The sequence below is a fragment of the Channa argus genome, chromosome 6, assembly GCF_033026475.1.
Source record: "Channa argus isolate prfri chromosome 6, Channa argus male v1.0, whole genome shotgun sequence".
NCBI lineage: Eukaryota > Metazoa > Chordata > Actinopteri > Anabantiformes > Channidae > Channa > Channa argus.
The window spans coordinates 19177532-19187962 of NC_090202.1; the positions used below are offsets into that span (position 1 = coordinate 19177532).

At 39.3% G+C, this 10431-nt stretch overlaps 2 protein-coding genes across 4 annotated transcripts; one reads left to right on the forward strand and one right to left on the reverse strand.

The window, feature by feature from the left end:
- The first annotated feature begins 25 nt into the window (after positions 1-25).
- Positions 26-4589, forward strand: nudt8 (nudix hydrolase 8). 2 transcript variants are annotated; one of them, XM_067507862.1, is made up of 6 exons: positions 166-307; positions 854-1016; positions 1364-1735; positions 1822-1954; positions 2344-2421; positions 3613-4589. In XM_067507862.1, exons 2-6 carry the CDS (start codon positions 997-999, stop codon positions 3796-3798), a joined length of 789 nt encoding a protein of 262 aa, XP_067363963.1. In that variant the 5' UTR covers positions 166-307; positions 854-996; the 3' UTR covers positions 3799-4589. The 2 variants fall into 2 exon arrangements, with proteins under 2 accessions (XP_067363962.1, XP_067363963.1); XM_067507861.1 differs by having other exon boundaries at positions 26-307; positions 854-1735.
- A 276-nt stretch (positions 4590-4865) lies between these two features.
- mfrp (membrane frizzled-related protein) lies at positions 4866-10237 on the reverse strand. Of its 2 annotated transcripts, none has more exons than XM_067507859.1 (13): positions 9798-10237; positions 9342-9450; positions 8538-8675; positions 8059-8211; positions 7715-7934; positions 6919-7049; positions 6710-6835; positions 6524-6600; positions 6301-6449; positions 5981-6111; positions 5627-5761; positions 5249-5376; positions 4866-5119 (listed from the first exon to the last, which is right to left on the reverse strand). In XM_067507859.1, the coding sequence occupies exons 1-13, from the start codon at positions 9849-9851 to the stop codon at positions 4895-4897; spliced, it is 1776 nt and encodes a 591-aa protein (XP_067363960.1). In that variant the 5' UTR covers positions 9852-10237; the 3' UTR covers positions 4866-4894. The 2 variants fall into 2 exon arrangements, with proteins under 2 accessions (XP_067363960.1, XP_067363959.1); XM_067507858.1 differs by having other exon boundaries at positions 8059-8220.
- Positions 10238-10431: the final 194 nt, after the last annotated feature.

A 10431-nucleotide genomic window follows, 5' to 3' on the forward strand; every position in this document is an offset into this window, starting at 1 on the left:
CCAACAGAAGAAGTAGAAGTAATATCAACATCAACCGAGTCTGTTTGTTTTAGTATTTTACGGCAGCACTGCCCTTTTATCCAAGACAAATTTCCCTCACGAGATACAAATAAAGAAACATAGCCCAAGAAGAAGAGAAACTAACTAACTAAATAAATAAATAAATAACCGCAGAGATGTGAAGTCTTTTGCGTTGTCACTGCGCAGCCGGGGCAACACTGAAGCGCATGAAGCCACTCTGCGCCATATTGGTTAGTGGCAGCCGGTGGCTAACTTTAAGAGAGAAGCTGTTGGTTCAACTGGAAAGGTGACTATTTTTCCGCTTTCACTTTACAATTTAGTTTTGAAATTCGTCATTAAGTATTTTCCATGTAGTGTAAGACATGTGGAATTCTTGGCACTGAAAAACTGATCATTAGTATGACTTTAACCTAGTGAGCACAGCTTATATTTTGTTAGCTTAGTTTTATGGCTAGCTGGTTAGCGTTAACGTTACTAGTAACTTTTTTTTTGACAGGTATTAAACTAGAATTTCATAATTTCGTTGGTAATGACGACCCTATCATCTTCACACTTAAACGTAATACGATTTAATCCACTTACTGTCAACACTGTTACAGGTAACAAGGGAACCACGTTCTCCTGATACTTATCAGTTTCGAGCATTTGTTAAACCCAGTATGTGTGTGAAGTCTTACAGTTGTAATTGTTAAGTTAAACCTAGAGAACACCCGGGTTTTTAACAGACAAATTCCATATACTCATCACATGTTCATGCAAATACAGCGGTTAACCCCAAGTGACTGAATTATGCTTATATTAACATTGTTAATGTTTCGTTTTCTTCTCATAGGATGTTAAGAGCCCCTCAGATCCTAACCTGGTCTTGCTCTATAAGGTCATTGTTGTTATGGAAAGAATCCCACCACACCGGTGCTGTGTGGCAGAGTGCAGGACATGTGAGGGGAAGGAAATGCAAAGACTCCAATCCTGGAAATGGCAGAATCATGGAGGAGGTATTGACCACAGTGCCCTGTTCGAGCAAGCTGTTTTTAGGTAGCATGTACTATGATAATCATAAGATGAAAGAAGCTTTATTTCCATACCTCCAGTCTAAAGCCATTTTATCCAGCTATCGTCAGCCCCTTCAATATGTTGCCTCTGCGAAAGCCAGGCGAGCATCTAATCCCTGGAAAAACAGTTTAGTGGGTGATTTAGGGGAAAACACCAAAGCTGTGAGCACTTACTGTGACTGTTTAAGCAACACAACTTGCCTTCAACCCTGGAGAAGGCCTTGCCAACGATCACTTAGTTTCACAAGTAAGACTCTGTTTAACCTTTTTCAAAACCATTTATATTGCAGACGATACTGTGTCAGAGCTTTTTGCTCATCAACACACATGCCAAGGACTTTAAAACACTTTCACACTAGACCACAAGCCTCCAGCTTCTCTCCTCAACAAACCAGAAGACTTCATCCGGCTGCCCCTTGTGCGGCAGCTGCCTTGAGAGACTGTTTATCCCCGGAAAATGAAAATAGGTGTCGGCAAAGCCTACGGCCCAATTTGAAGCTCTACGAGTTAGAACAAGAGAAGAAATGGACTCTGAGCCAGGGGAAAAACCAGGGGAGATGTGCATCTGTTCTGGTCTCTCTTTGCTCTGTTGGTAAGGAGCCAGCATTTCTCTTCACCCTGCGCTCCAGCACATTGAAAGGCAGGCACAAGGGAGATGTCAGGTTAGTGGTAGACTAGAGACAGGCTAATCAATACTTCAAACATTTACAGTAGCACATTATTTGTCCTTACTTTCATTTATGTATAGCTTTGCAGGAGGAAAGAGTGACCCATCAGACAGAGATGTTGTGGCCACAGCACTGAGGGAAGCCAGGGAGGAGCTGGGTATTACTGTGGCATCTGAGAGGATCTGGGGTGTCTTGAAACCCCTCAGGGATGTGGTGAGTAGGAATCTTAAGAGCTCAAGACAGTAGAAAGGACAACAAGTGAGCTGTACTCTCACACAGAACATTTCTTTATCTAGCTCTATGTATCAGTTTACAGTTTATTTAGGATTATTCATTACATTAGATTCTTTGAATGATTATGTTAGTCTACATGTTAGCCTCTGTAATATAGGTCTTTAAGTTATAAGTTATATAGTTATAAGTTAAGTTATATTTATATTGAATAATCTGTGCTCAAAGTCTGTAATTATTAGTAAAAATGTGAAACTTGAAACTAAAATGTTTATTGCCAATTCCAAAAGCTCAAGGCAACATTGTTAAATCGCTGGTTCATTATACTAATTGTCAGCCTTTTTTGTAACTCTCTCACTCTCTCTCTCCAGTCAGGGATGATGATTGCTCCTGTCCTGGCTAACATTGGTGCCTTGGAGGATTTAACCTTCAAACCAAACCCTGGAGAGGTACAGTTATCCTTTTTTCATACTTCTTTAAATTTTATATTAGGGCTGGATAATTTAAGAAAAAAAAGTCTATGTAATTATTAAGGGAACTTTTACTGTAGTAATCTTGATCTGAGTAATTTAGGAGCAATACATGTTCTATATCTGGTCAGCTCTACTGTGTAATTACATCTCAGTCACTGGTTTACATTAAAAAAAGCCTACCTTTACACTTGTTATGTTTCCTCGTGTTCAAGACACGTTTCCTTATTCTCTTCGCCTTATCAATGGCATTAAATGTATCCAACAATAATGGTTAATAATAAATATTGAATAATGATCAGTATTAAAAAATAGATTTTGGATATGTTTTTCAGCTGGTGATGGGAATGATGTTGATGAAAATTATGTTTTTACATTTTTTTTCCATAACCAATCATTTGAAGACTTAAAATATCTTCTAGGTATAATTTCAGAAGAGTGACAACTGGCCCTAGTATTTAGTGTCTGCAGACTCCTTCACCTTTTGCACAGTTCATGTTGCATTTTTACTTTAAATGGCTACTACTGTAATTTTATCAGTCTACACTGAGTTAACTATAATCGAAAGTAAAAAAAATGTAAAATTTTATTTAAATTTCTTGGTGAAATTTTAAAATTAATTTACATTTGCCATTTTCAAGCATAAAGACCACTAATTTAGTTTGTAGAAGCCCCTCCTTGACAGAAATCACAGTTTCAATGTTTTCCTTGAGGGGTAGTACAGTTCTGGAGTGGTTGGCGCTGCTGTCTCACAGCTAGAAGGTCCCCGGTTCAAATCTACCTGCTGGCTAGGATCCTTCTGTGTGGAGTTTACATGTTCTCTGTGAGCTTGCATGAGTTTCTTCTTCACAGTGGTGACTCTAAATTGCCTGTATGTGTAAAAGTAATGTGAATGGTTAACTGTCTATGTCTCCCTGAGAGCCCAATGACAACTGGAACTGCCCCCTGTGATACTGAACAGCATAAAGTGGTTAAGTCTCACATGCATTTTGGCAGTTTATTCAATTTGTTTCCTAGCAGATCCTCTTGAGCTCCATCAGGTTGGAGTCTTTTGGTTTCCTAACTTTGACTCAGTTCACTTTTTATGCAAAAACATATGGTTGATATTAGAACTTGTTTTAAATAGAACTGTGTTTCAAGCTGTGGTTTCTTTGTCTGTTTCTGTCGTAGGTGGAAGAAATCTTCACCTTGTCCTTATCCCACTTGTGCAACCCCCAAAACCGTGGATACACGCACTTCCGCGTTGGTGATAAATATTGTTACACGCTTCCAGTGTTTCGCAATGGGAAGCATAAAGTGTGGGGCCTCACCGCAGTTGCTTTAGATCAAACCCTGAAACTCATTGTCCCTTCTTAGCAGCTCAATTACAATTATGTTAGAGTTTAAACGGTGCTAAAGAAAACCTATCATGTGGTGCAATATGTGATTAGATTATGAGAAAAGTGCAATCCACCTTAAAGTAGCAAAACCATATCGTCAATCATACAAATTACTTTTATTTTGAGTGTTTTATTTTTTTTTTGTGTGTGTGTATGGTTCTAGCACAGGAAGAAGAAAACTTCTATTCAGTTTCCATTTTAGCACTCTGTGAGCCTTGTGTGTACAAAAAATCAGTTGAAATTGAGAGTGCAGAAGCTGTATGTTGACTTCCCTGAGCTTGTATAGAATGGATTTTCAACATCAAAAGAAAGTATTAAGAACTATAATGTATCAACCTGATTCCTACTTTGGCAGATGAAATACAAAAGTAAAGCTGACCGCAAGCTTTGCGCTGCTGAAGTTACTAATCTAGCTACTAATAGTCAAGGTTATTTTAAACATTTATGATGACATCAGCAACAGCTGAGGGAGATCTACAATAGCTAGAAAGTTACCTGACGGTCACTTTGTTTTGCAAAGTTATTTTACCAATGTATTCTGCAGACTCTACAGTCTGTGTTGTATGAGACTCTCCATATAGGATGTTACCTCATGTTTGTGTTTTTTGTTTGTTTGTTTTTTATGATTCAAATTGTTTCAAATTTTATCTTACAACAGATCAAATCTATACTGTTATAAACACTGAAAAAAGAGAACCACATAATGATGTATTCTCGATTGTTACTGTTTGACATGATTGACAAACCAATAAAAAGTGCAAAAAGACAGTTTACAGCAGTTTTATTTCTCTTAAAAAGCGAGATTGGAATGTCTGTTGGTGTCTGAATCATATAACAGCTAAAAATCATTCATACCTTTTTAAGTTCCCCTTAGGTATAAGGTGGTAAGAATGTGTAGTAAAGACTGCAGAGGTAAAACCTTGAACAACAAAAATCTGATCTGAGGCCAGACCATTAATCTATAATATAAAATTTAATCTATAGCACAAATATACACTAGGGGGAGTTGATAATCTCGTTCCTTCTTTTTCGTTTTTTTGCTAACAAATTTGCAACTTGAGTCTTTTGAAGCATCAAGGCAAGGAGCAATCCAAGGGGTCCTGTGAGTCAGGCAGTAGGTGGCAGTTGAAGGGCCAGCTGAAGGAGAAGACATCCAGGGCTTGGCTACATTGTTGCTCAGCTGAGGAGCAGACCGAACGGCAGGGCTGGAGGACACCACCGTGAGGGCTGCACTGTGGCAGAAACATCCCACAGACCAGTCTTTGCAAGGGTTCAAAGCAGGCTAACTCCATCAGTACCTGAATGGGTAAACAGATGAGTGTATGAGGTTTTACAACTGTTGGTTTATGTTATGACTGTAGGTTTATGCATAGAAGATAATACAGCAGCATTAGGAAGATTCAGGTAGATATGAAAGTAGTTTCTACTCTGTATTGTTTCAGGAGTGTGGCAGCTTCTCTCTGATCGGCAATGGACAGCCAGATGTTTGGGAATGAGGTGAGATTGTAGCTGAGGCCTTGACACATCTCAACTTCTATGAGTTCACATGATGAAGCTGAGGACATGAAAACAAGTCACCATTCATATTCTTATTTTGCACATTCAGTAGTTTCTAATGCACAAGAGAATTCTGTATAATTGGAGGTAATTTTTCCATCTCTGCTAGTGTCAAGTCATCTTCATCCTGCAAGTTTTTATTTATTTATTATCATTTGGTCTGCATATCTCTGCCTTCGGAAATTAAAAGTACCATATCTATGACTCTGGCAGGACTCTGATTGAGGTCCAAGATAACATGGACTTACTGAAGGTAGGGTAGGTGGAGTTGCCACAAGACTGTTCATCTGCTCCGTCTGGGCAGTCGTTCCATCCATCACATAACCACTGCGGCTGAAGACATTCCCCTGTATTGCAGGCAAACTGGTTAGGACCACATGTCCCTTTTGGGAAATAAAGGAAACAGGTGAAGGTTATAAAATGTAAAAGACAAATGTTGTTTTAAAAGATAGCTACTGAATCAACTGCAAAATGTGGTTCAACCGTGTAAAAATCAGGAAAAAGGAACAGGGTGGGGAGCAACAAAATAATGGAGAAAATGTGGAAAAGAAAATAATAAAGGCACTAAAATATTATGTAGCTTCACGAAAGCAGGAACTCACTGTCCAATAAAGACACAGCCTGGTATGTCGCGTTGAAGCCACTGTCAGCTACCCCCTCATCAGCCACAAACATTACGGTCATGTAGGAGCCAGTGGATGTCAGGTCTGGTGGGAGGGTGGTACCACAAAACCTAAGACCAAAGCTCCTTCAGAACACTGTGGTTACATAACTCACATATTTACCCTTAGTCACCTTAAACATTTAAACGGTCGCTGAAACTATGCTGATCGTTCAAGCAGCTTCAGGTATCATAGCAGGATACAGCAGTAAAATTATATTATGCACAGAATATAAAACTAAAAGATATGGCAGCCATCACCTTCCCAGAACTCTTCCAGTTCCTGTGTCCTCACTGTCGTGCACCTCCACATAGTCAAACTCACAAACATCCTGAGTCTCCAGGCTGAAGTTTCTGAAGCTCAGTGTGATGATGTGACCCTCCTCAGCAGATATATACCATATACACAACTGATTGACAACAGAAGAATGTTTGATTAGGCAACCATCCAGCTGTTCAGCTGTCCAAAGTGGGTTTACTGTACCTGTTGGTGAGGATAAGGCTTTGGATGGTTTGGACTTGACAGGTAACCATAAGGACCAGTCTTTTGTCCTCCACATTCTGTGGAAAACAGTTAAAATTGTGTTTACTCTTACAGAAAATGTGAGATTCTTTTTATTTATTTTTAGCCTGTTACACTTGTGTTTTCATGTAGTTTGTATACTCTTACTGTTATCTTTATGGCTGCAGTTTTTCTCATCTGTTTGATCCTGGCAATTCGGATAACCATCACACACAGACACAGGCAGCAAACAGCGACCACTGTCGCACATAAACTCTTCTCTGGAGCAGCTCTCTGACAAAACACACTACTATTAAATACATGCACAAATGCAAACAGACAAAAGCAAACATGTACTGCCAGATGCAGAAACTGACTGTGTTCAGGTAATACAGCCCTGTACTGAGCCATGAATCCATTGCCTGCGATGCTGCCATCAGACCAGAATGTGACCCAGACTGTGCTGCTGTTTGTGTTAATTGTTGGCGGTGCCACGTTTCCACAGTACCTGCCGGGGAGACATCACTTTTTATTTAAAAAAAAAAAATTCTCTCTTTTTTTAATCTAATATTACAGATTTGGAGGCCTAAATTCTGTAACGTGCATTCATAAAAGGATTTGTTAGCTAAAGTTATGCAATGGTTTTAGAATTTCATGAAATGTGTTACAACACTGCACAAGAATGCAAATAAGCAATAGGGCAAGCAGTTTTCCGAGAAACATCCTCCAATCATGCGCAGACCTTTAGTGCCATCTACCAACAATTTAAGTAGGGACACAACCCTCTATAATGTCTCTGGAGAACGTCTATAAAAATATTGATTTGATTAATTAGTTTAAAGATTAGAATTCTGTAATCAACTTGTAAAATAATAATAAAGCATTTGGAAGTATTGGAGTTTAGTTTCAGGACGCTGCTATTTTTATACACTCAGATATGTATTATTTACTAAAATGCCCATTTATACTTTGCCTCCTCTTAAATAGGTGTTTATATATGACTAGGTTGAGAAAGTAGAAACATTACATTTTACCGTATTTTAAGTTTTGCTCAGAGTGGAAGCTCAAAGAAACAAAAATGTGGAGTGCAAAGTTCAAGTTGTGTCATAACTGGCAACTGACAAAAGCTCTGAAAGTGTTTAATTAATGGAGATTACTGAGGATGTGACCCACCTGGTGACCACTGAGCTCTGCTCTATCTGCTCCTGCACCTCCAGCCAGTCAAACAGACAAGGAAAGGGCCCCTCTACAGTCAGACTGGAGATATGGATCTGGACCGAGAAATTAGGTGGGACTTGGATTACCCACACACACTGAGAGTTGGGGGGATAGGAGCCGGGGTGGTTTGGTGAACTAAAACTGCCCTCTGAGTCTGTCAAAGCACCTCCACAACCTAAGACACAGAAAAATGCAACTTCTCTTATTAGAAACAAAATGAAAAGAGTATAAGATAAAACAAGCTTTCGTGTAATATGTTACAAATGTAAACAGAGAAAAGGGCATATTTTGAAATTTACGTGTATCCGATGAGGGGATCTTTGTAGACTGTGGTGCAGCTGTACTGTCTCGCTGACTTCTGTTGGAAGGGACTGTGGGTAAAATATGGGATTCCCTGTCTTCTGTGTTCAGTAGGTCTGGGGAGCTAATGAACTGATCCTCCACTTCCTGTCCTTTTATTTCTAAATCAGAGACCCAAAACAAAGACGCAGGACAGAAACATTTAAGGATTTATAACATAAACAACACATGTAGAAAATATTTAAATGATACTTTACAATGAGTCATTTAGCAGACGCTTTTTATCTAAACCAGACACGAGGGACAAGTGTCTTGCCCAGGGACACTTCTGCTTGTAGCCAGGAAGACCAAGAGTTAAACCACTGACCCTGTGGTTTGTGGACGACTACTCTACCAGCTGAGCTACAGCCACCACCATACTTCATAGGCCATTTCACTCAGTGTTAGTTTTATGTTCTTTGTGTTGTCAGGGACTCACGTGTGAGGATGAGGGCCAGGGCCAGTCCAACGGCTGCTAACAGGAGCAGGGCAGCAACAGAGACTATGAACACTCCCCAGCCACAGCCTGGGCCCCGCAGACGCATCACCAACACTCTAAGCAGCCCCCAGCCCAGGCCTGAAGGACAGAGCATGAATAAATATGAGTGTTTGACAGGAAAGAAGAGATTGTTAATGCTAATAAGGTTCATACTGTATTTTGTCATAATTATAACTTTGTATTTTCTTTAGAAATACTGCATGCTATTTGACAAACTACAGTAATTGATATTAAAATGGATTCATATGTAGTAGTAGTAGTAAAGAAGAAGAGTAATATAGTAGAAGATCACTAAAAGTCTGCAAAGCTCAGATAAAACTTTTCCACCATATTAGCTCCTCTTCAACACTTTACAGTGACCAAAAACGAAACTGCTGGACTTTGCATGGTTGCATAACCGTATGACGTTTATTCCCACAAATGTAGAGTATTACAGTAAGTATTACTCTATAAAGTTCATGGACTTTAAAAAGAATATTAAAAACAGCAGAAGTCCAACTCCAAAAAGCCAAATTTACCTTTACCATTAGGCACAGGGGACATAATGCAAATGCTTGCACAGCCATTACCAGTAAATTTACCTGGCACATCTTCAAATAAACCTTGGTTACAGTAAACCAAGTCTACAATGTATTATATACAAAAAAAGTCTGCATACTTTAAGAGGTGTAATAAACTTATTTGTTACACATGCACACACAGTTAAGGTTTAGTCACAGAAAACAAGCCGATTGGCTGACTCACCAGCTGCTGGGGGTTTGATTGGTTCAGAGGTGGACAAAGACGTCCTGAATCCCTCCACAATCTCCTCTCGCTCCTCTTCCAGCTCAAAGGTGGGGTTACAGAACACATTCTGTGGTAGCAAAACAGGCAAAAGTAAAATAAAATAAATTCCAAATAAAATTATTGTAACTCATATATTTACCCAAACTCATTAGTAGTTGAGTTAGAAGTGAGACTACAAAATCATAAATATTTCTCTTTGAGATGAAAGGTCGAATTTTTAAGCACGCTGTGCTTTACGTTTGTAGTCATTCGAACACACCCAGAGGCTTATCTGGTATGATTGGGGTATGGTGTGGGCTGCTAATGTTAACAAATGTAGACAGATTTAGCTCAAACAGACATTAGTTGTGTTTAGTTGTCTTGCTTATTTTTACGTAGAGCAAGTTGGAGTTCTCTGTCATCACTCTTACTCACCTTGTATATATCGGAAGAGTCGGAGTAGACAGAGACATTATTGAGGTTAGACATCGTTATCTGCAGCCTCTTCGCTCAGGAAATCTAGTCAATGCTCCTCTTCTCAAAGAGCTGGATGATGTAATATATATAACTCCGGCATGACATTGTGAGAGGGTCCTTTCTCTATAAGGGTATGTTAAAGATGTTTTCCTGGATTTTCCTAACATTGTCCACTTTCTGCTCCAAGTTTCCACTGTAGTGTGGGAGAGTTAGGGCCTTTAAACTTCCAGTATAGCAGAGCGCCATGTTGGACACGAATAAAGATAATCCAGGTAGAAATGAAAAAAAGAAACAAATGTAATTCATTTAAAAGAAATTTAAGTTATTTCCATATTTGCTGCTATTCTCCTGCTTTTTCTCCAGTCTAGCCAGGCAGTATTTCTCTTGGTGTTTGGTGGTGTGTGAGTGGTTACAAAATAGTTTTTTTTTCTTTTTTACTCCTTTGCAGTCTTGAACAAAGCCGAGTCAGCTGAGAGGACTGAGCCCTGAGAAAGAGGAGGAGGAAGGGGACAGGGAGTATGAGAAAGGGTGAGGGTATAGGTGAGGGTCCCTGTTAAATCATTTTATTCCCCGTAATTATCTTTTAAGCCTG